General features: G+C 41.6%; 1 protein-coding gene across 1 annotated transcript in view; it reads right to left on the bottom strand.

The window, feature by feature from the left end:
• Positions 1 to 22,233, bottom strand: part of LOC106583602 (pleckstrin homology domain-containing family G member 4B) — a 74,779-nt gene that overhangs the window by 36,191 nt on the left and 16,355 nt on the right. Inside the window, exons 2-6 of the mRNA XM_014167971.2 lie at positions 11,236 to 11,433; positions 8,721 to 10,320; positions 7,141 to 7,347; positions 6,836 to 6,959; positions 3,927 to 4,020 (exon numbers count right to left, since the gene is read on the bottom strand). Of these exons, the coding sequence (XP_014023446.2) occupies positions 3,927 to 4,020; positions 6,836 to 6,959; positions 7,141 to 7,347; positions 8,721 to 10,320; positions 11,236 to 11,433 (2,223 nt within the window). The remainder of the gene's footprint in view (positions 1 to 3,926; positions 4,021 to 6,835; positions 6,960 to 7,140; positions 7,348 to 8,720; positions 10,321 to 11,235; positions 11,434 to 22,233) is intronic.

Below are 22,233 nucleotides of genomic sequence, written 5' to 3'. Positions count from 1 at the left end.
GTGGGGCAGGTTGAGAGCTTCAAGTTCCTTGGTGTCTACATCACCAACAAACATGGTCCAAGCACACCAAGACAGTCGTTAAGAGGGCACGACAAAACCTATTCCCCCTCAGGAGACTGAAAAGATTTGGCATGGGTCCTCCTCAAAAGGTTTTACAGCTACACCATCGAGAGCACCCTGACAGGTTGCATCACTGCCAGGAATGGCAACTGGTCGGTCTCCGACCGCAAGGCACTACAGAGGGTAGTGCGTACGGCCCAGTACATCACCGGGATCAAACTTCCTGCTATACCAGGCGGTGTCAGAGGAAGACCCTAAAAATTGTCAAAGACTCCAGCCACCCTAGTCATAGACTGTTCTCTCTGCTTCTGCACGGTAAGCGGTACCGGAGCGCCAAGTCTAGGTCCAAGAGCCCCCCCCGGAACGCTGCTGCTACTCTCTGTTATTATCTATGCATAGTCACTTTAATAACTCTACCTACATGTACATATTACGTCAATTACCTCGACACCGTTGCCCCCGCACATTGACTCTGTACCGGTACCCCTTGTTTATAGCCCCGCTATTGTTATATACTGCTGCTCTTTAATCATTTGTTATTCTTATCTCTTACTATTTTTTAGGTATTTTCTTAAAACTGCATTGCTGGTTAAGGCTTGCTTGTAAGTTAGCATTTCACTGTAAGGTCTACACCTGTTGTATTCGGCGCATGTGACAAATACAATTTGATTTGATTTGATTTAGTTGGCGAGTTATTAGCCCAGTTATAGATCATTTATAGTCATCAATTGGGGAATGATTGCTTCCTACAAGAGCACCACACGTGTACATTTCCATCTTTGAAATGCTAGTCAGGTAAAGAGCTTTTTTTGTCTCAAAGGGTCAATTTGAGACAGGCTCGAATAAGCTAAGTAGCCAATAGGCAGATGGTAGCGTAATTTGTCTGATTCTTTGTAATAATGGTATGGGAATAATAATGCATTTTATTTTGCAAAGTGTTTTCTTTCTCAAACAACACAACAACATTTTCAGTCACCTCCTTGTCTGAAGGACTAGTGAATAAACAGGTTAATGTCAAACCCTGCATATTTTTTTTCCAGAAGTCTCATGGAATGTAGGCCTACATTGAACACCACACATTGACTGCTACTGTAGGCTGAATGATAGAACAGCTATTTTCATGTTAAAATGTTATGTGATGCATTTTCTCCACTATTTTTGATGGTAAGGCCACCCTGGTAGGTCTACATAATTATCAAATAGCCACAGTAGCCTACTTGGCCACTGTTAAAACTGTAACTTAAAGCGGGTACAGCATCAGTATTCACAGGAAACACACGCTGGAAGTTGCACAGATTTTTCACAACGTTCAAGTTTGCACTCAGCATATCTGAAATTAGCTCAGTGCCGAAAAAAATGTGAGGGAACATTGCATATAAGTATCTTTGCCATAGATGAACAGGGTAAGTTTTAATTATATTTGTGACCGACCGGCTCAAATCGGTCTTATGTAGCAAAATTTGAAATTGTGTGTTTTACATTGGATAAAAGTAGAGACTCAGAGCTACAACATGGTATATCATACACTACAGTTGAGGAACAAATGGAAAGTAATTTTGCTTTGAAAGTTAATAAACCTGTAAACTCACTTTTGAGAAAATAGCCTTTGAATATTTAGGTACTACTACTGGAGAGACCTTCTTCTCTTAAGCTTTAGCCCTACCCAAATTGAAAAAAAATGTATCTCGATATGTAATACACCTGTCTGTTAGGTTTATGTACTCTTGTTTGTATATTTCTGTTTTTGTATTTGTTTTGTTCATAATAATAATAATACAAAAATTTAAAATGTAATTAAAAAAGTAGTCAGGTAACCAAACAACCTAGCTACTTCCAGACATGAGAGAACAGCTCACTGAACATTACTCACCCTACCAAAGCTGGTTAGGCTGTTATGTTATCCAGAGCATTGGTGACTGCAACTGTGCTGTCAGATTTTCCGTTCGTAAATTGAGAGCATTTCGCTCTCGGAGCATTCAAGCGCACACTGGACACTCTGGCCGAGGAGTAGGGTCGTTCTGACCACACAACGGCAGTCAAGCATCCAAGCTAACTGGCTAACATTGACTAGCTTGCTAGCTTTCTTCCAGACACATAATGAGAGAACACCCCACTCTGACTATTTTACTCGCCCTAGCAGAGCTGGTTAGGCTGTTTTCGTGTTATCCAGAGCGTTGGTGACTGTAACTGTGCTGCTTGCAACAATTTAATTACGCTTTTTGCCGACGTTTACTGACACCGGCCATATTCAACAGGTGTTGAACGTTTGTAAATTCATCAGTTATTCTACACTCCGGCACACTCAGATGAGAGTCTTTTGTTAAGACATGTAGCTAGCTAGCTAGCTAGGTAAACAATGAACCCTAATCCCAACCCTGCATGAATCTGCAGGTAGCTAACCAACCAGGTCCCATGTTAGCTAGCTAACATTAGGCTATAACTAGTCAAGCAAATGGGTCTGAGATATGAATAATAAGATCCTACAAGTAACGTTAGCTAGCGAGCCAGCCAGCTAACATTAGCTTTCTAACAGTACACTTTAACTTGAAATGAAACCACTTTCTGTCAAAATTAAAAACGTGTAATATCTGAAAATATAGCTAGCTAGACTATCTTACCCGTATGCATCATTGATGTACGCATGTCCTGTCAGATGCCATGGTTGCCCTTAGTTTGAAGATGTAATCTGGAGACAGGTGTTTTCTCCATCTCCTTAGCTATCATACTCGAATTCCACTGATTTCAAAACTCGGTCCTCCAGAAAGTGGAGACCATACACGTAATGTTAGCTAGTAAGCCAGCCAGCTAACGTTAGCTAGCTAACAGGACACTTTAACTTCACATTGGGCTTATGCAGTTTTACTACACAATACAATTTCTTTTTTAAAGCTGCGTTAGAGAGGATTACCTAGATTTAGAGAGGATTACCTAGACATACAGACCAGCTCAAATAGACAGAATCATGCTATATGGCAGACCGATCCAAACTAATCTCTCGGCATGTCCAGCCCACTCATTATCTCAGCCAATCATGGGTAGCGGGAAGGTTTCTGCCTTTTTCTGTGGCAAAATCAACTAGGCTCTTAATTTAACAATTGTATTTGTATTTACAGATGGCATACAAGTTTATTATTAAGGCACATGAAAGTTCACATGTTCCAGAAGGCATTTCTGCCAAAAAAAACGCATTTTGATTTTTAAAAAAAAGTTTACGTTCAAACGGCTCTCCTGTGAAGTAGTGACCCGCAACATATGCCTAGTTTCCTGAAATGGGTCACAACGGCTGACATCCTACAGTCAAATTCTTTGCACCAGTAGAGTAGCTATCTAGCAATATAAACCACACCCCTCTGCAACCAATAATTCTCTGATGTTGTTCACAAGGCGGTACTTATTTAAATTAGGTAAGCGAATATCATGTTGCCATTGGTGTATTAAAATGAAAGTTAAGGTGATGTCACCTTGTCTTCTTTAAAATGAATCCAAGTGTTTGGCATGGGGGAAGGGACCAGTAACTTTATGGTCAAACTTTATCAATGTAGAAGCAACTGTCATTTTTCATACTTTGGTCATCATACTTTAATCTGGTTCCCTTCAAATATCATACAATTTCATGAAAAACATGACTGTTCATGACCTTTAACACCCAGTAACTAGATACCTCATGGTATGACACCCCACTATCAACTCTTTATCTCAGAATCTAGATCGGCAGATGGATTATAGTTTGACAGTTGACTCTTAATGATATCATAAGGTGAATGCACCAATTTGTAAGTACGCTCTGGATAAGAGCGTCTGCTAAATGACTTAAATGTAAAATGTAAATGTTAATAATGTGAAGGAATTACTCTTATTTTCCTAACCTGAACCATCAGTAGGGCTTTGTAGAAGAAGGAGGGAGGAGGTTTCTTCCTGGCATCGATCACCACTGTCATTCCCAGGTCCCGCACCTCTTTTCTAGGAAAATACAAGTGAGTTGGGGCATGTTAGAAAGTTGTTCACACTATCTTGGCATTCTCTCACTTTACCTGATTGAGGTGTCATTTCAGTGGTTTTAGTGGTTTCACCTCACCTCTCCTCTCCCTCTTCAGCCCCCCCCTCAATTCAAAGGGTCTCTCGCTCAATTCAATTTAAGGGCTTTATTGGCATGGGAAACATACGTTTACATTACCAAAGCAAGTGAAGTAGATAATAAGCCATACAAAAATAACTGTAAACATTACATTTACAAAAGTTTCAAAAGAATAAAGAGATTTCAAATGTCATATTATGTATATATACAGTGTTGTAATGATTAGCAAATAGTCAAAGTACAAAGGGGAAAATAAATAAACATAAATATAGGTTGTATTTATAATGGTGTTTTTTCTTCACTGGTTTCCCTTTTCTTGTGGTAACAGGTCACAAATGTTGCTGCTGTGATTGCACACTGCTCCTCCGCTCTCTCCACTGGCTTCCAGTTGAAGCTCGCATCCGCTACAAGACCATGGTGCTTGCCTACGGAGCTGTGAGGGGAACGGCACCTCCGTACCTTCAGGCTCTGATCAGGCCCTACACCCAAACAAGGGCACTGCGTTCATCCCCTTCTGGCCTGCTCGCCTCCCTACCTCTGAGGAAGCACAGTTCCCGCTCAGCCCAGTCAAAACTGTTCGCTGCTCTGGCACCCCAATGGTGGAACAAGCTCCCTCACGACGCCAGGACAGCGGAGTCAATCACCACCTTCCGGAGACACCTGAAACCCCACCTCTTTAAGGAATACCTAGGATAGGATAAAGTAATCCTTCTAACCCCCCCCTTAAAAGATTTAGATGCACTATTGTAAAGTGGTTGTTCCACTGGATATCATAAGGTGAATGCACCAATTTGTAAGTCGCTCTGGATAAGAGCGTCTACTAAATGACTTAAATGTAAATGTAAATGTATTTCACACAATAGATATGGGAGTTAATCAAAATTGGGTTTATTTTCTAATTCTTTGTGGGTCTGTGTAATCTGAGGAAAATATGTCTCTCTAATATGGTCATACATTTGGCAGGAGGTTAGGAAGTGCAGCTCAGTTCCCACCTCATTTTGTGGGCAGTGTGCACATGGCCTGTCTTCTCTTGAGAGCCAGCTCTGCCTTCGGCGGCCTTTCTCAATAGCAAGGCTATGCTCACTGAGCCTGTACATAGTCAAAGGTTTCCTTAATTTTGGGTCAGTCACATTGGTAAGGTATTCTGCCACTGTGTACTCTCTGTTTAGGGCCAAATAGCATTCTAGTTTGCTCTGTTTTTTTGGTACATTCTTTCCAATGTTTCAAGTAATTATATTTTTGTTTTCTCATGATTTGGTTGAGTCTAATTGTGTTGCTGTCCTGGGGCATGTTTGTGTTTGTGAACAGAGTCCCAGGACCAGCTTGCTTAGGGGGCAGGTTTATCTCCAGGTTAATCTCTCTGTAGGTGATGGCTTTGTTATGGAAGGTTTGGGAATTGCTTCCTTTTAGGTGGTTGTAGAACTGAATGGCGCTTTTCTGGATTTTGATAATTAGCTCTCACACACACAGAGAGTACCCCCACTCAAGCCCCCACCTTCCCCTCTGTTCTTTAAAAGCATGCATACCAGACAGTTGGCAGTCATTGTGGTTTGTCAGGATTGGATGCATCATAAAGGGTTAAATGAGGGACATAAAGGCAACAACATTAAAGGGCCTATCTGTTTAACCAGGCAGCCGTCACCTTGAACTTCAAAGTGTGTCCATTATTAAAGCTGTGTAAACAGATTAGACTGTAAAATATGTATTATGACGACATTTGGCCTTTAAACAGTCCTAGCTGCGAGACCATGTCAGCTGGGGGTAAAGCTAAACGATTTAAAAAATTAAATAAAAACATGCACTACTAGCACCGGCATTGGTGATAGCTTCTTTATTGAGGAAAAATCTACTTACTACGACTGTGATATGTGGTTGTCTCACCTAGCTATAGTTGCTACCATGCTGTGTTGTCATGTGTTGCTGCCTTGCTATGTTGTTGTCTTAGGTTTCTCTTTATGTAGTGTTGTTTTGTCTCTCTTGTCATGATGTGTGTTTTGTCCAATATTTCCATGTTATTTTTTTATTTACTTATTTATTTTATCCCAGCCCCCATCCCCGCAGGAGGTCTTTTGCCTTTTGGTAGGCCGTCATTGTAAATGAGAATTTGTTCTTAACTGACGTGCCTAGTTAAATAAAGGTTAAATACATTTTTTTTTTAAAGCTATCTTACTGTAAGATGAATGCACTGTAAGTCTCTCTGGATAAGAACGTCTTATAAATGACAAAAATGTAAATGTAGAGTCCACAAACCATGTCAGGTCAGTGATTACTTCAAGGAAGGAAGGAAGGAAGGAAAGAAGGAAGGATGCATTAATAGAGTATTCAAATAGGGCTCAAGCACTAGGCGTGTGTGAGACATGTACAGTAATGTTTTACTGCCCCCCTTTGGTTAAACAATATAACCAAAAATCCATCACTGGAATGTTTTGACAACTTGCACTAGAAAGTGCTGAGAGGGTCACTTAAATTATTTCCAAACAATGTAAAATTCAAATTTCCATGTCATTAATTTCGTAGGTCATCTCACACAATGTGTTTTCAATGTCTAGTAAAAGGACACAACACATGCATGACTGGATATTATAGTAAGGTAAGGGTGGGCAGACCAGACTAGTTGATCACCCACACCCTATACAAAATCCCATACAGTAAACTCCCTTGAACTATCACCAAAGATGATTAGGGATTGATTGGTATTACCTGGGGATGAAGTGGAGGTAGAGTAGCACTTTGCACACCTCATGGGCGGACAGCAGAGGAGATGTCCAGCCCTGCCTGTCCCCATGGACCTCCAGCACAGCCCTGCCCACCCTGTCTCTGCTCCCTGGAGGTTGAGGAGACAAGAGCGGGTGTCATGGAGAGGTTAGATGGAGAAAAGTGTGGACCAGGGTCGTATTCATAAGGGCAGACCATAGCAACACGCTTTTCAACTGAAAACGAAAATGAGTGTTTGTTATTGGACAACACTGGATAACACTAAACACAATGCAGAACAAACACTGTACCTGGCAGACTGACAATGCCCATGTGAAGCAGGCCGCTGATGCTTCTGAAAATGGAGTGTTGGGTGGAGGGAGATGGATGAGAACTGGATACGGGGGAGGGGGGTTGGATGGGGGACGCTGAGGGCTTCGTTTTTGGGCTCTGGGGTTTGGTGTCAGGTCTGTTGGGGGGTGCAATAGTCCGCGTTTCAACTTTGCCAGTCTGGGGATCTTGTGGTGAAAAGAAATGACAGATCATTTGAATTTCAATTTAACCAGGAAGATAGACACGGTTTGCGAAACACACAGGGTTGAAGAACAGTGCTCTACTGTAAAGTCTTCCTGGTCAAATTGTTTTGAGAAAAAATAATTCTGACACTATTCTTTACTGTATTCACTGTATATCCTGTTCAGTGACCTTTGGTCTTTTAGCACTGGGAGCATTTCTTTTTTCGGAGATAAATCTCAATGGAGTCTTTCATGCAAACCTTATCCTTACGCGCCACATTTACGCAATTCACAGCCTTGCGTTGGACATGCTCTCTCACCGTAGCCAAACACTTTGATGCTGTTAAGCCTGGCTTTGATTTCTAGCATTCTAACTTCTTCCAGAGCCAACAAAGGCTTGTCTGTGCTCCCTCTCCCTTACCAGTCCAATAGTCTCTGACAAACATGTCTACAGACCTCTGAGTGCCCTTGTGAGGGTGTAGGGAGGAAGTACGTAATAAGAAATGGGGACAGTGCACTCTCCTTCCTCCCTAGCTCACTAACAGTGTCCTTGATAGGGCCCTTGTGAGTGCTTAGGGAACAGGAACTGTTTCTCTCCATTAAAGGAATGTCATGTTTACTACCATAGCCAATGGACACTGGCCTAATGGCCCCTTCTCATAGTACAGCCTTATAAGAGCTATTTCTGTCCTTTTCCCTTGGTATCTGGAATTAAGTGATTGCAGCCATTCTGCCCAGGAGAACAAACCAGAGAGCAGGGGAGGGGGAATTGGAATCCCCCCCCCCCCAGGAACATCATATTCACCCCGGACCCCTACATCATAGGGAACCTCTTTATGGCATCCTCTGACCTTTGACACAGCACACTCTCTTCAGCAAAAAGGGTCAATGTTGAGTTTAAATTAGTTGGTGTACACAGAGATGGTTTCAGTGTCCATTTGAAACATGCACTTTTTATGAAGCAAGACAGTATGCTGAATGTGGTACAACAATACTATAGCCTAAATGTTGCAATTCTGTGTGTGGGGTATTTCGACCCTCGGGAAATACAAAACATTAATCTCATACAATTGCAGAGCAGTAAAGATCTACTGACACTGTATCTAGGATTCAATTCATTGCCAACTCAATGCAAGTATAGGCTCATTTAATTCAAAATCTGTTGTTATCCCAAACAACATCAACGTCGCTTTAAACATGTTATTAAATGGTTAGTTCTCACAGTGGTCACAGATACAGCATTCATATGTTGAAGTCACTCAGCTGTCAGACAAAACTTCCAGTTGTTACATCTGAAAACTGATAACTGAGGAAATTTCATCTGACAAATGAGAGACGTTCTAATATGGATGCTGTACATAGACATACACTCTTACCTTTCTTGGCAGACTGCTGTCTGTCCAGCTTGGGGGACATCGGGCCAAAGGCCGTGCCTTTCTTACATTGCATCACCTGGGAACTGGGGGGAATCATCTCTGGGCAGATGTCACTGTGGCTCCTGTTGTTCAGTTTATGGACCAGAGGACTTCCTCTGGCCCTCTCAGACACGGTGGATAGTGACCTGGGCTTGGTTTTGTGTTTACCAATGGTTTTCACTGCCTCCGGGTTCCAAATTGGCTTGGAGGTGTAGTCACACTCGCATGCATCAACCATGACCGGGTGCGAGATTGCTGGAGGTAACGCTACCTTTGGGTCAGGTCCCATTTGATGGGCCATGAAGTGTGTCTGAAGATGGGGTTCCCCTTGGCACAGTTTATGGATGATTTGAGTTTCTTTAGTATTTTTTCCTGGTTTGTGAGTTATGGCAGGTTCGATGGATTTGTGTGGTATGTGATTTAGGTTCAATGGGGGTTCCTTACCGAAGTGTCCATGTTGGTGTGGCTCGTGACCTTCAATAGGCTCCTTATAGTGGTTACAGCACTCCCTGGGGTCCTGACCCGGACCTCTGGCATGACCTTTGAAGCCCATCTCCTCCCCTTCACAGGGGCCAGACTCCTCCAGAGCAGCTAGCAGACCTACGCTCCCCCTTTCAAAGGGAACTGGGTTGCGCAGAGCTGCCAGGTAGGAGTCCCTGTACCTGCATTTTAGTTCCTGCCCACTAGGCTCCTGACCTAGCCTCCTCTGGCTGCATGGCATGCAAGGCTCTTCTGAAAATCTGAGGGTGCGCCCACAGGGGGTGCTGATCATGAGCGGTACAGGGGGAGGGGGCCTGACTGGTTTGAACAAAGGGGGAGTAGAAGAGTTGGGAGTCTTACTGCATCCCGTAAGAGACTCTTTCTCCTTGGCGAACTCCACTAAATCCACGTAGTCACCTTCGACCTCGCGGTAGTTCCTGCTGGTGTCCCAGGTGTTAGGCGACACCCAGCCCACAGGCTTGACGAGTGATTTGGCACACAGTTTGGGAACCGGTTTTTCATGGTCCCCCTTGATTAGTTTCGAGGTACCATCCATGAGTCTCAAAGACACAGAGATCCCGTCCCTGGCAGGAAGGATCATGGTCTCTAGGGAAAGGGCGGAAGAAGTAGAGTCGGAAGAGGAGGGAATCTGCAACGCCGTCGGCTCAAACAGAACGTCACGGATAACACTTGGTGTAGTAATGGTCTTGGGCTTGTCCAGAAACTCTGGAATGGCCACTTGTGCCCAGGGCACCTTCATCACTCCCTGGTCGGTGGAAAGCAGGCAGCGGGATAGTGGGGTGCCATGGCGGCCGTCGTTCACCTCCCTCAGCCAGTCAAGGGTAAAGATGCACGGGTAAGAGGTCTCGGGGATGGGGGTCTCCTCCACCTCACGGCAGCCCTCCTCCAAGAGACTTTTGAGGACGATGCGGGCTGCCTGTTCTCCAAAGGGCTCCACCTGCAGGTAAAAGTCTCCGGGGCGCAGCAGAAGAGGGTTGAGTGAGGCCAGCTGGATCACGGTCCTGTCGCGGAGGCATAGGGGCCAGCCCTCACAACGGAAAAGCACATCAGAGTACGCAGCCTGGGGAGAGGAAGGGAGAGGTTGGAGAGGGGGGTAAGTTGCATGGATTTACGATTTCTTAGGTCAGTACTTTTTAGTCATTAGTCCTGCGGTAGGACTGCACTTTTTTGTTCCAGCCCAGCACCAGTGCAACTCAACCAATTATCAACACCCTTGATTAGTTTAATCAGGTGTGTTAATGCTGGACTAGAAGAAAAAATATAAATAATCCATCATTTAAATTCCCGGGGTGCCCACTAGGGGTACACTTAAGCTATGTAACATGTGCCATGTGAGGAGACTAGAATCCAAAACAAATCAGGCTTATGTCTACTTTAAATTGCATTTGACAGACTGGAATGCAATGAGGGAAGGATAGATTCACCATTAATTTCACCTTAAATTCACCTTTATGTGAGTACACTACTGAACTGTGGTTATGGAAAACTGATTCTGGCCTAAACCAGACTGTTATTGAGCTTCCAATAAGACAAATGCCTGGTATTCTAGACTGTTTTCTTTTTTACAATAAAAACAATAAAATATAATCCTTTGCTGAGCGATGTCAGCTCAGTTGCGTGTCTGGCTAGCAACCACAGAAAATAATAGAATTTGGAATTGATGAAGTATAAAGAACAGCTTTTGTTGATCTCTTTTTGCTGAGATACAGTTAGAACCTCAGTTGTAAACCTCTGCGGTTTTACTGTTACTGTCAAGTTGCTCCATCTATTCTCTCTCTCTCTCTCTCTCTGTGTGTGTGTCTGTCTGAGAGAGATAGAGGTGTGTGTGTTTTTCTGTGTCTATGTGTGTTTGTGTGTGTGTGTGTGTGAGTGTGAATATATGCATTTGTTTGTATCCTTATCTATGTAAGTATGTGTGTGTGTGTGTGTGTGTGTGTGTGTGTGTGTGTGTGTGTGTGTGTGTGTGTGTACTCACACACGCCGCCTGCTGCACGATCTCCAGGAGGTGTTTGGACGGAATGAGAAAGTCCAGCAGGCAGTGCAGCGCATCACCGCGGTATCGCTCCTCGATGGTCCTGAACAGCTGACTGAGGACGGTGGGCGCTGTGGCCTCGAAGGGCGGGAACAGGGCCGACAGGGCACTCTGAATGGACGAGTCCAGGGATTCTGGATTCTAGTGAGAAGAGAAAGAGAGTGAGTGAGAGCGATAGAGGAATGTTTTAGTTTTAAGTCAACTTCCACATCAACAAGTTCAAACATAAAATTAATTTCATTTCACTTTCATATAGGATTGGAACGCATGACCAAAGAGTGAATGATAATGCAATTGTACCCTGACCCTTTTCATTGCAGCAATTGGAACGCAATGCAGGTATGTTTGCCAGAGTGCAAATCCCAAAATATGTGTGTGTGTGTGTTCCTGTGTGTCTGTGTGTGTGCGCCTATGTGTGTATGTGAATAGTTTCAGAGGTGACTGTATATTTTGACCTTCACTAGTGTTGACAGCGCCGGTTTGTTTGAAGAAAGTCCACATAACCGTAGAACGTCCAAAAAGATAGATAATCTGTAAACGTAAAGCCACAGGACAGATATCTTTCTTGGCTTTTACCCCTGCGCCGGGCCCTCTGGAATACCTCAAAGCAATATTCCTTTAGCGTCAGCAACCCAAAAATGTTGAACTTTGAAGTAAACTGTATGGATATAATTTTAGGGGCATTGTCTAGTTGTGTCTTCATATTCAGCATAATCATCAACATCATCAAAATGTGATTGGAATGCTGCAAAGAAGGAACAATGCCCCAAAACCAAAACATTCCCCTAAAATGTAACCATTTCACTCTCTGACTTCATTTTTAGTTTGAGGGAAATTAAAAACGGACGTTTTAGAAGATCAAGGTTTTTGTTTGAGTGGGGAACTAAACTAGTCAGAAAGCCTTTGGCATGCTCTGGGTATGCTTAGCTCTGTGTTTCATGTCCTTCCAAAATGCACCTAATTTAAGCTGGTACTCTTCAAGCAGGGGAAGAGTCATGGTCTGAGTGAGAGAACCAATAAATGTATGGTCTCCTTCACATTACAGGTCCCCACAGAGAAGAAGTTGTGTAAACGCACATAGTTGTGCACTAACGTCAGGCATGAGGGTAGTTTTACTACATACAGTATATGCTATGCTACATATGTCTGTTTTAGATAGTCACGGCAATAAGAACTAGGCCAAATTTATCCAGGGTTGCGCTCTGCTTTCTGCTCCTTGGACCACCTGTGGAGAATAGTACAAACAAAACACACAGAAGCAATCGGGGAGTTTAAAAGGGATGTTGCCCGCCAAAATCAAAGTTTGTTAGACATTGTCCCACCTGAAAAAGTAGTATACTGTCAAGTAGTCCCGAATGTGGTGATGCTTTCCATTGTGCACAGCAGTGGTTCCCAACCAGGGGTACTAGGACCCCTGCGGGTACTTGGCCTATCCACAGACGGTACTTGAGAAGACTCATTTACCAGCATACTGCACATGAGGGGATACTTCAGGGGTACTCCAGGCAGAGCAAAATTCAGTTGCAGTACAGTACATTAACTCAAAAAAGGTTGGGAACCAATGGTGTACAGGTTCCTTAGTTGAGCAGTGAATTTCAAACAGATTCAATCACAAAGACCAGGGTGGTTTTCCAATGCTTTGCAAAGAAAGGCACCTATTGGTAGATGGGTAAAAAACCTGACATTGAATAAATATCCCTTTGAGCATGGTGAATTTATTAATTACACTTTGGATGGTGTATCAATACACCGTCACTACAAATATACAGGCATCCTTCCTAACTCATTTGCTGGAGAGGAATGAAAACCTCTCAGGTGACCAATGGTGACTTTAAAACTGTTACAGAGTTTAATGGCTGTGATAGGAGAAAACTTAGGATGGATCAACAACCTGCTGGAACCCTGACCTATTCACCGGACGTGCTACCTGTCCCAGACCTGCTGTTTTCAACTCTCTAGAGACAGCAGGAGCGGTAGAGATACTCTCAAAGATCGGCTATGAAAAAGCCAACTGACACTTACTCTTGTGTTACTGACTTGTTGCACCCTCGACAACTACTATGATTATTATTATTTGACAATGCTGGTCATTTATGAACATTTGAACATCTAGGCCATGTGCTGTTATAATCTCCACCCGGCACAGCCAGAAGAGGACTGGCCACCCCTCATAGCCTGGTTCCTCTCTAGGTTTCTTCCTAGGTTTTGGCCTTTCTAGGGAGTTTTTCCTAGCCACCGTGCTTCTACACCTGCATTGCTTGCTGTTTGGGGTTTTAGGCTGGGTTTCTGTACAGCACTTTGAGATATCAGCTGATGTAAGAAGGGCTATATAAATACATTTGATTTGATTTGATTGTAGTTACTCCACAATACTAACCTAATTAACAGAGTGAAAAGAATAAATCTTGTACGGAATAAACATATTCCAAAACATTCATTCTGTTTGCGACAAGGCACTAAAGTAATACTGCAAAAAATGTGGCAAAGCAATAAACTTTTGTCCTTAATACAAAGTGTTACGTTTGAGTCAAATCCAACACACCACACTACTGAGTACCACCCTCCATATTTTAAAGCATAGTGGTGGCTGCATCATGTTATGGGTACCCTTGTAATTGTTAAGGACCAGAGAGTTTTTCAGGATAAAAAAGAAACGAATGGAACTAATCACAGGCAAAATCCTAGAGGAAAACCTGGTTCAGTCTGCTTTTCACCACACACTGGGAGATTAACTCACCTTTCAGCAGGACAATAACCTAAAACAGTAGGCCAAAGCTACACTGGAGTTGTTTACCAAGAAGACAGTGAATGTTCCTGAGTGGACGAGTTACAATTTTGACTTAAATCTGCTGGACAATATACGGCAAGACCTGAAAATGGTTGACTAGCAATGATCAACAACCAATTTGACAGAGCTTAAAGAACTGCAAAAAGAATAATGGACTAATGTTGTACAGTCCAGGTGCGGAAAGCTCTTAGAGACTTACCCAGAAAGACTCACAGCTGTAATCGCTGGTAAAGGTGAATATAACATGTAATGACTCAGGGGGTACAACAGTTGTGTAGATGTGCCTGGACAAGTGGGTACCTAGTTGCCTGCCAGACGAAGGAAAGGCGTCCTGTGTGAAAAATTATATGAAAACAGTAACGTACACTATGAATGACCTAAAATGATGAATCCCATATGACAAATCCCAACCCAAGCTGTACTGTGGAAGTAGGCACATTTAGATATGTTTTCAGGTTTTTGTTCTCAAAGAAAAACAACAAAATTGGATGTTCTAACTCCATAACAATGCTTAAACCACATTAGGAGACTATTTTTGAGGTCTGGGGAAAATCTAAGAAATTGTGATTTTTGAGTGTAGTTACTTTAATTCAAGTGCACAGGCACCTAGCACTGTTGTTTGGTTAGTGATGTTTCTGTAGCACTGAGATGGAGTTTGCAAAACAAATGACCACTGGATTGATGCAAATAATCATGATATCATTCTGCCAGGTTAATAGAGAAGGTTAATAGAGAAGGTTTTTGGGAAAGCCTTTCCATCTGCCAGAAGACGGTCAGGCCTATCATTAGCATCGCTATATTGTTCCTGTTCCTTGTTTGAAACCTGGAAGATTTTCTTCATATTATGAGGCATGTCTCACCTTGCTTCAAAGTAGCCTATTGCCAAAATCCCACCATAGAAACGTGGAGGCAGTTATTTTATAAAAACTTCCTCATTATGCATTCTCTTGTTCTATTGGTTTTCTTTCAACTTTCTTTCATTGTCTGGCAGCCAAAGTCACTATCCAACCCATGATAGTTGTTGCATCTTTAGAACGCCCCTCTTTCTAAATTTCTAATGGATATTTCCATATCTGTCCATGAAACTGCTTGCATGTGTGTCGCGCATTTTAGAACAGTGTTTATCTGCAAATTGTTTTTGGAACATTTGCGTGTAAGCCTAATGCCTGTGTGCAAATTGCTGCACCTAAAATGTGAATAAATAATAGTTTATCAACATTTTAAGCTCAACATTCTAAACTTTGCTACCAGCCTTATTAATTGATATGGCTACTTTGATGCGCATCGTGGGGATTAAGAAGTGAGTACATGTAATGCCCACTCAAAAATAAGTGTGCATACCCTCCACTACACGGGTTGAATACTTATCTAATCGAGATATAGTATATTAGTGTTTTATTTTTCATTCATATTTTACAAATGTTAGAATTTGTCTTCCACTTTGACAGAGTATTTTGTATAGATCGTTGACAGATGCTTTGAATATTGTTAAGCCTAATATTGTTAAGCCTTTAGAAGCCTAGACATATCCAAAAAGCCAAAGACTGATAATATGGTTGAATATAGTGAAAGGAACACTCCCATATCCTCCCATATCCTTTTTACAGAGAAAAAGCTTTTATACCTTTACAAATGGGCTTCCTATGGATTCAAGGACCAATCAGAATACAGAATAACATGATGTGATTGGTAATGAGCTACATAAATCTGACCAATTGTTTTCAGACAATTGGACACAATTGGTCAGATTTACGTAGTTCATTTACTATTTGGATTGCTATGGCTGCGTTTACACATGCAGCCCAATTCTGATCTTCTTTCCCACTAATTGGTTCTTTGACCAATGACATCAGATCTTTAAACATCAGATCTTTTTCAGAGCTGATCTGATTGATCAAAATTCCAATTACTGAAAAAAGTATTACAATTGGGCTGCCTGTGAAAACGCAGCCTAATTGTTGGTTTTAGTGTGTATTCGTGACCATGCTACCTGAAAACAGTTACCTGGAAATTCCATGGATTTTCAAGACTGGATTCCTATTTCATCTGAATGCAGCTGAGCTCTAGGTCTGTAGGCCTGTCATGTGTATTTGACTTGAATATGCTATTGGCTTTGTCTAGGACTGAGAGAGAACTCGCATATTTTGCACAGGCAGTTGGCAGCTTTGGTCCACGTTTCATACTTGCACAGTGTACTGTATATTGGATTAGATAGGATATCTCAGCACAGAGATGCAGAAAAAGTATGCTAGCTCTCACAGTTCAAAGTTCCCCTCTGTGTTGATCTCCAACCCCGCAATGACTGTTTTTAGACCTGACCTGATTTAGCTCTCTGGCTTAGCCAAGGCCACTGGGAGGTCTAGGGTAAACAGGCCTCCAACATCTTCAAAGGCCTCACACTGGCTGAGGGAGAGATACGCTAACATATGCTATGCTAATATATGCCAGATGACTCAAAAGATATGCTAAATGATAATGTATGATAACCTGCTAATGCACTTCCCTCATGAGCAAAACACACTGTGCATTATACAGCAGCATTTCTCAATCCATTCCTGCACGGTGCTCAAATGTTTTGTTCTAGCCTAGGACTAACACCTGTTTCAAATAATAATCACCAAGCTCCTGATTAGTTGGATTAGGTTTGTTAGTGCTGGCTCAAACAAACATGAGTCCGTCCCTCAGGAATCATCTAAAAAACACTGTTCTACATGATATAAACAAGGTTTTACTTTGACCATTATGTTAATGTCGGTCGAGGTATGGCTTTGCAGTTGTGCTCACATTATTAGTACATTACACCAACAGGACGTGGATAAAAAATACAATAATAACACTTATGGTTGTATTGAACCTCCATCGATAGTTACTAATTACATGAAATCTTTGTGTCTGTTAGAAAGATTACGTCCTCAACTGAAAAGAATACTTATTTTTGCTAATTGTGCACATCTGTCACAATACATGAGGAGTTGAAGAACAGAACTACCTTTGAGGCCGGTCATCAGATGTTAATGTATAACAGCTGTGAATGAGTCATCATTCATGAGTTCTACTATATGTCTACTGACCTAGACTTAGCGCCATGTTCAATAAAAAAGTACTCTGAAGTTATACCAGATTGAGCCAGCACATTGTCCCGTGTGGCTCAGTTGGTAGAGCATGGTGTTTGCAATGCCAGGGTTGTGGGCTCGATTCCCACGGGGGACCAGTACGGAGAAAAACATGTATGAAATGTATGCATTCACTACTGTAAGTCGCTCTGGATAAGAGCGTCTGCTAAATGACAAAAAAAAAAAAATGGTCCTATATTTGCTGCTTGTCTATCCATTATTTGTCCCCTATGGGCTCAGGACAAAAATAAGCTAAAATTTAGACAAACAAGACACACGTGCATTTAAAACAATTAGAAAATCGGTGTATCAGTACTCTCACAAAGGCCTTCCCATTCAACCCTGCTGAGGTCAATACTTTTTACCAGAAATAAAACTACAGACTGCGGCTTTAAATGGCCACTACACTTCCTGATTTGGCCTCGTTTTTAAGACTGCTCATTAAGAAACTCTAGTGGCCATGACTGAAGCCAAACGAGAGCTGTCTTGGGGGTGTAGTTTGATGTGGGTGTTTTATGTTTGCATATCACGCCCTGGCAGGTACTGTTGTTGGTCCCTCCTGGGTCACCGTAGCAAGAACATAGCCACTTCCTCAAAGTAAACACTTCCTTAAAATAGTCAGAATTAATTAATTAATTAAGATAAATCAAGAAATCTGTAAGTAATGTAGACATTTTTTGCCAAGGAGGTCTTAGTCGCACAATTGTACATCCAGCTAAGGTGTTTGGTGTAGTATTTCTCAAGTTGGTGAAAAACTAGTCTGCATACAGTCCATCGAGTTGGGAAATCGCTCAGGGCTGATTTCTGAGAACAATAACAAGTCTACAACATCATCATCTGGAGCTGTCAAACTATTATAAATAATGCACAAGATACACGCTGTTTATTATAAATGACTTAAATGTTTATCAGTGCCCAAAATCACTTGCTAGCTAGTTAAGTTCTGGTAACACTTTATTGAATTTTAAGGGTCTGTAACAAACCACTAATAAGGCATGTACAAACAGTATGCTCACCATTTACATTTGTAAATATTAATAAGCTAGTTATTCAAAAATGTATTTTTCCTTAAGTATCCTGTGCTTATTATTTATTTAAATATGATTTAACCTTTATTTATCTAGGCAAGTCAGGTAAGAACAAATTCTTATTTACAATGACGGCCTACCCCTGCCAAACCCTAACCCAGACGACACTGGGCCAATTGTGCACCGCCCTATGGGACTCACAATCACGGCCAGTTGTGATACAGCCTGGAATCGAACCAGGGTCTGTAGTGACACATTTAGCACTGAGATGCAGTACCTTAGACCGCTGCGCCACAAGGGAGCCCTATTACCAGGCACTGCTGGAATGTCTACCAATGGCATGCACATCTTTTTGTGAGAAATTAAACTGGACACTCAAAACAGTATTTATAAAGCATTAATAGCTCACACTTTAGCCTGTTGGGGCTAGGGGGCAGTATTTTCACGGCCAGATAAAAAAACGTACCCGATTTAATCTGGTTACTACTCTTGTCCAGAAATGAGAATATGCATATAATTAGTAGATTGGGATAGACAACACTCTAAAGTTTCTAAAACTGTTTGAATGGTGTCTGTGAGTATAACATAACTCCTATGGCAGGCCAAAACCTAAGAAGATTCCATGCAGGAAGTGCCCTGTCTGACAATTTGTTGTCCTTCTGTTGCATCTCTCTCGAAATTACAGCATCTGTACTGTTACGTGACATTTTCTAAGGCTTCCATTGGCTCTCTGAAGCCTTTAGAAAGCGGAATGACGCGTATCCTGTCTCTGGGCAAAGAACAGCAGCACAGTTTGTAAGTGGCCTGCCTGGGAACAGTGACACTGGAGATGCGCGTTCACGAGACTTCGCCTTTTTTTTTTTCTCTCTTTGAATGAATACAACGTTGTCCGGTTGGAATATTATCGCTATTTTACGAGAAAAATAGCATAAAAATTGATTTTAAACAGCGTTTGACATGCTTCTAAGTACGGTAATGGAATATTTTGAAATTTTTGGTCACGAAATGTGTCATCTGATGAAGATCATCAAAGGTTAGTGCTGCATTTAGCTGTGGTTTTGGTTTTTGTGACATATATGCTTGCTTTGAAAATGGCTGTGTGATTATTTTTGGCAGGGTACTCTCCTGACATAATCTAATGTTTTGCTTTTTCTGTAAAGCCTTTATGAAATTGGACAACGTGGTTGGATGAACGAGAGTCTTATCTTTCAAATGGTGTAAAATAGTCATATGTTTGAGAAATTGAAGTTATAGCATTTTTGAGGTATTTGTATTTCGCGCCATGCGATTCCACTGGCTGTTGAATAGGGTGGGACGCAGATGTCCCACTGGCCCAGAGAGGTTAAATTAGGGGCTGCAAAAAGACTACTAATGATAAGTAAATGGTTTATACATGTGGGAGTAATGATTCAAAAATGGTGAACACAGACTTTATAAATACTGGCAACATTTTACTCGACACCAAGCGTCATAACACGTTATGACACAGTCATAACCATGTCATAATATGTCATAACAGCTGACATAACTTGTAATAACCTGTTATAATATGTTCATAACACTGTCATGACACATATATTTAGACTTGTTGTGACATAAACTGAGTTATTTTATGGCTGTTTATGACACCTACTGTACATAAGAGTGGAAAACCCCACAAAACCTACTACGGTAGTTATTTTATGGCTGGTTATGACACCTACATAAGTGTCAAAACCCACAAAACCAACCACATAAGGCAAAACATTACATTACACCATAGCCTACGTGTCGATGGTATGTTTATGTTATATATCCTGTTTAGGATAGGGGGCAGTATTGACACGGCTGGATAAAAAACGTACCCGATTTAATCTGGTTACCACACCTACCCAGTAACTAGAATATGCATATACTTATTACACATGGATAGAAAACACCCTAAAGTTTCTAAAACTGTTTGAATGGTGTCTGTGAGTATAACAGAACTCATTTGGCAGGCAAAAACCTGACAAGGTTTCAGGCAGGAAGTGGCCTGTCTGACAAGGTGTCGTTCTTCTTGTCTCTGTTTATTGAAGAGTGAGGATCTTAGCTGTCCCGTGACACTTCCTACGGCTACCATAGGGTCTCAGAAGACGGCAAAAAGCTGAATCGTGGCTTTGCTACAAAGTAGCGCGTTTGGGTAGTGGCTGGTTACAGTACTGTGAGACTCAGGCGCGTGCCCGCGTCGACCGAAAGCTTTGTTTACTTTCCTCAGTTTAGCTAAATGGACATTCCCGGTCGGAATATTATCGCTTAACTACGAGAAAAATGGCATAAAAATGGATTTTAAACAGCGGTTGACATGCTTCGAAGTACGGTAATGGAATATTTAGATTTTTTTTGTCACGAATTGCGCCATGCGCGAGACCCTGATTTACCATTTCAGATAGTGTCTGGGACGCACGAACAAAACGCCGCTATTCGGATATAACGATGGATTATTTTGGACCAAACCAACATTTGTTATTGAAGTAGCAGTCCTGGGAGTGCATTCTGACGAAGACAACAAAAGGTAATCAAACTTTTATAATAGTAAAGCTGATATTGGTGAGTGCTAAACTTGCCGGGTGTCTAAATAGCTAGCCCGTGATGCCTGGGCTATGTACTTAGAATATTGCAAAATGTGCTTTCACCAAAAAGCTATTTTAAAATCGGACATATCGAGTGCATAGAGGAGTTCTGTATCTATAATTCTTAAAATAATTGTTATGCTTTTTGTGAACGTTTATCGTGAGTAATTTAGTAAAATGTTAGCGAATTCCCTGGAAGTTTGCGGGGGGTATGCTAGTTCTGAACGTCACATGCTAATGTAAAAAGCTGGTTTTTGATATAAATATGAACTTGATTGAACAAAACATGCATGTATTGTATAACATAATGTCATAGGGTTGTCATCTGATGAAGATCATCAAAGGTGAGTGCTGCATTTAGCTGTCTTCTGGGTTTTTGTGACATTATATGCTAGCTTGAAAAATGGGTGCCTGATTATTTCTGGCTTGGTACTCTGCTGACATAATCTAATGTTTTGCTTTCGTTGTAAAGCCTTTTTGAAATCGGACAGTGTGGTTAGATTAACGAGAGTCTTGTCTTTAAATAGCTGTAAAATAGTCATATGTTTGAGAAATTGAAGTAATAGGATTTTTAAGGTTTTGAAAATCGCACCACAGGCTGCAAGTGGCTGTTACGTAGGTGGGACGAATTCGTCCCGCCTAGCCCATAGAGGTTAAACAGTACCAGTCAAAATTTGGACTCACCAACTCATTCAAGGGATTTTCTTTATTTTTGCTATTTTCTACATTGTAGGATAATAGCGAAGATATCAAAACTATGAAATAACACATATGGAATCATGTAGTAACCAAAAAAGTGTTAAACAAATCAAAATATGTTTTATATTTCAGATTATTCAAAGCAGCCACCCTTTGCCTTGATGACAGCTTTGCACACTCTTGGCATTATCTCAAGCAGCTTCATGAGGTAGTCACCTGGAATTTATTTCAATTAACAGGTGTGCCTTGTTAAAAGTTAATTTGTGGAATTTCTTTCCTTCTTAATGCATTTGAGCCTATCAGTTGTATTGTGACAAGATAGGGGTGGTATACAGAAGACAGCCCTATTTGGTAAAAGACCAAGTCCATATTATGGCAAGAACAGCTCGAATAAGCAAAGAGAAACAACAGTCCATCATTGCTTTAAGACGTAAAGGTCAGTCAATCTGGAACACTTCAAGTGCAGTCACAACAACCATCAAGCGTTATGATGAAACTGGCTCTCATGAGGACCGCCACAGGAAAGGAAGACCCAGAATTACCTCTGATGCAGAGATGCAAGTTCATTAGTGTTACCAGCCTCAGAATTTACAGCCCAAATAAATGCTTCACAGAGTTCAAGAAACACACATCTCATCGTCAACCGTTCAGAGGATACTGGGTGAATCAGGCCTTCATGGTTGAGATGCTGCAAAGAACCCACTACTAAAGGACAGCAATAA

Source organism: Salmo salar, chromosome ssa22 (genome assembly GCF_905237065.1).
Source record: "Salmo salar chromosome ssa22, Ssal_v3.1, whole genome shotgun sequence".
NCBI classification, from domain to species: Eukaryota; Metazoa; Chordata; class Actinopteri; order Salmoniformes; family Salmonidae; genus Salmo; species Salmo salar.
The sequence above is the reverse complement of the archived record's forward strand: the minus strand, read 5'-3'. Positions and strand labels throughout refer to the sequence as shown.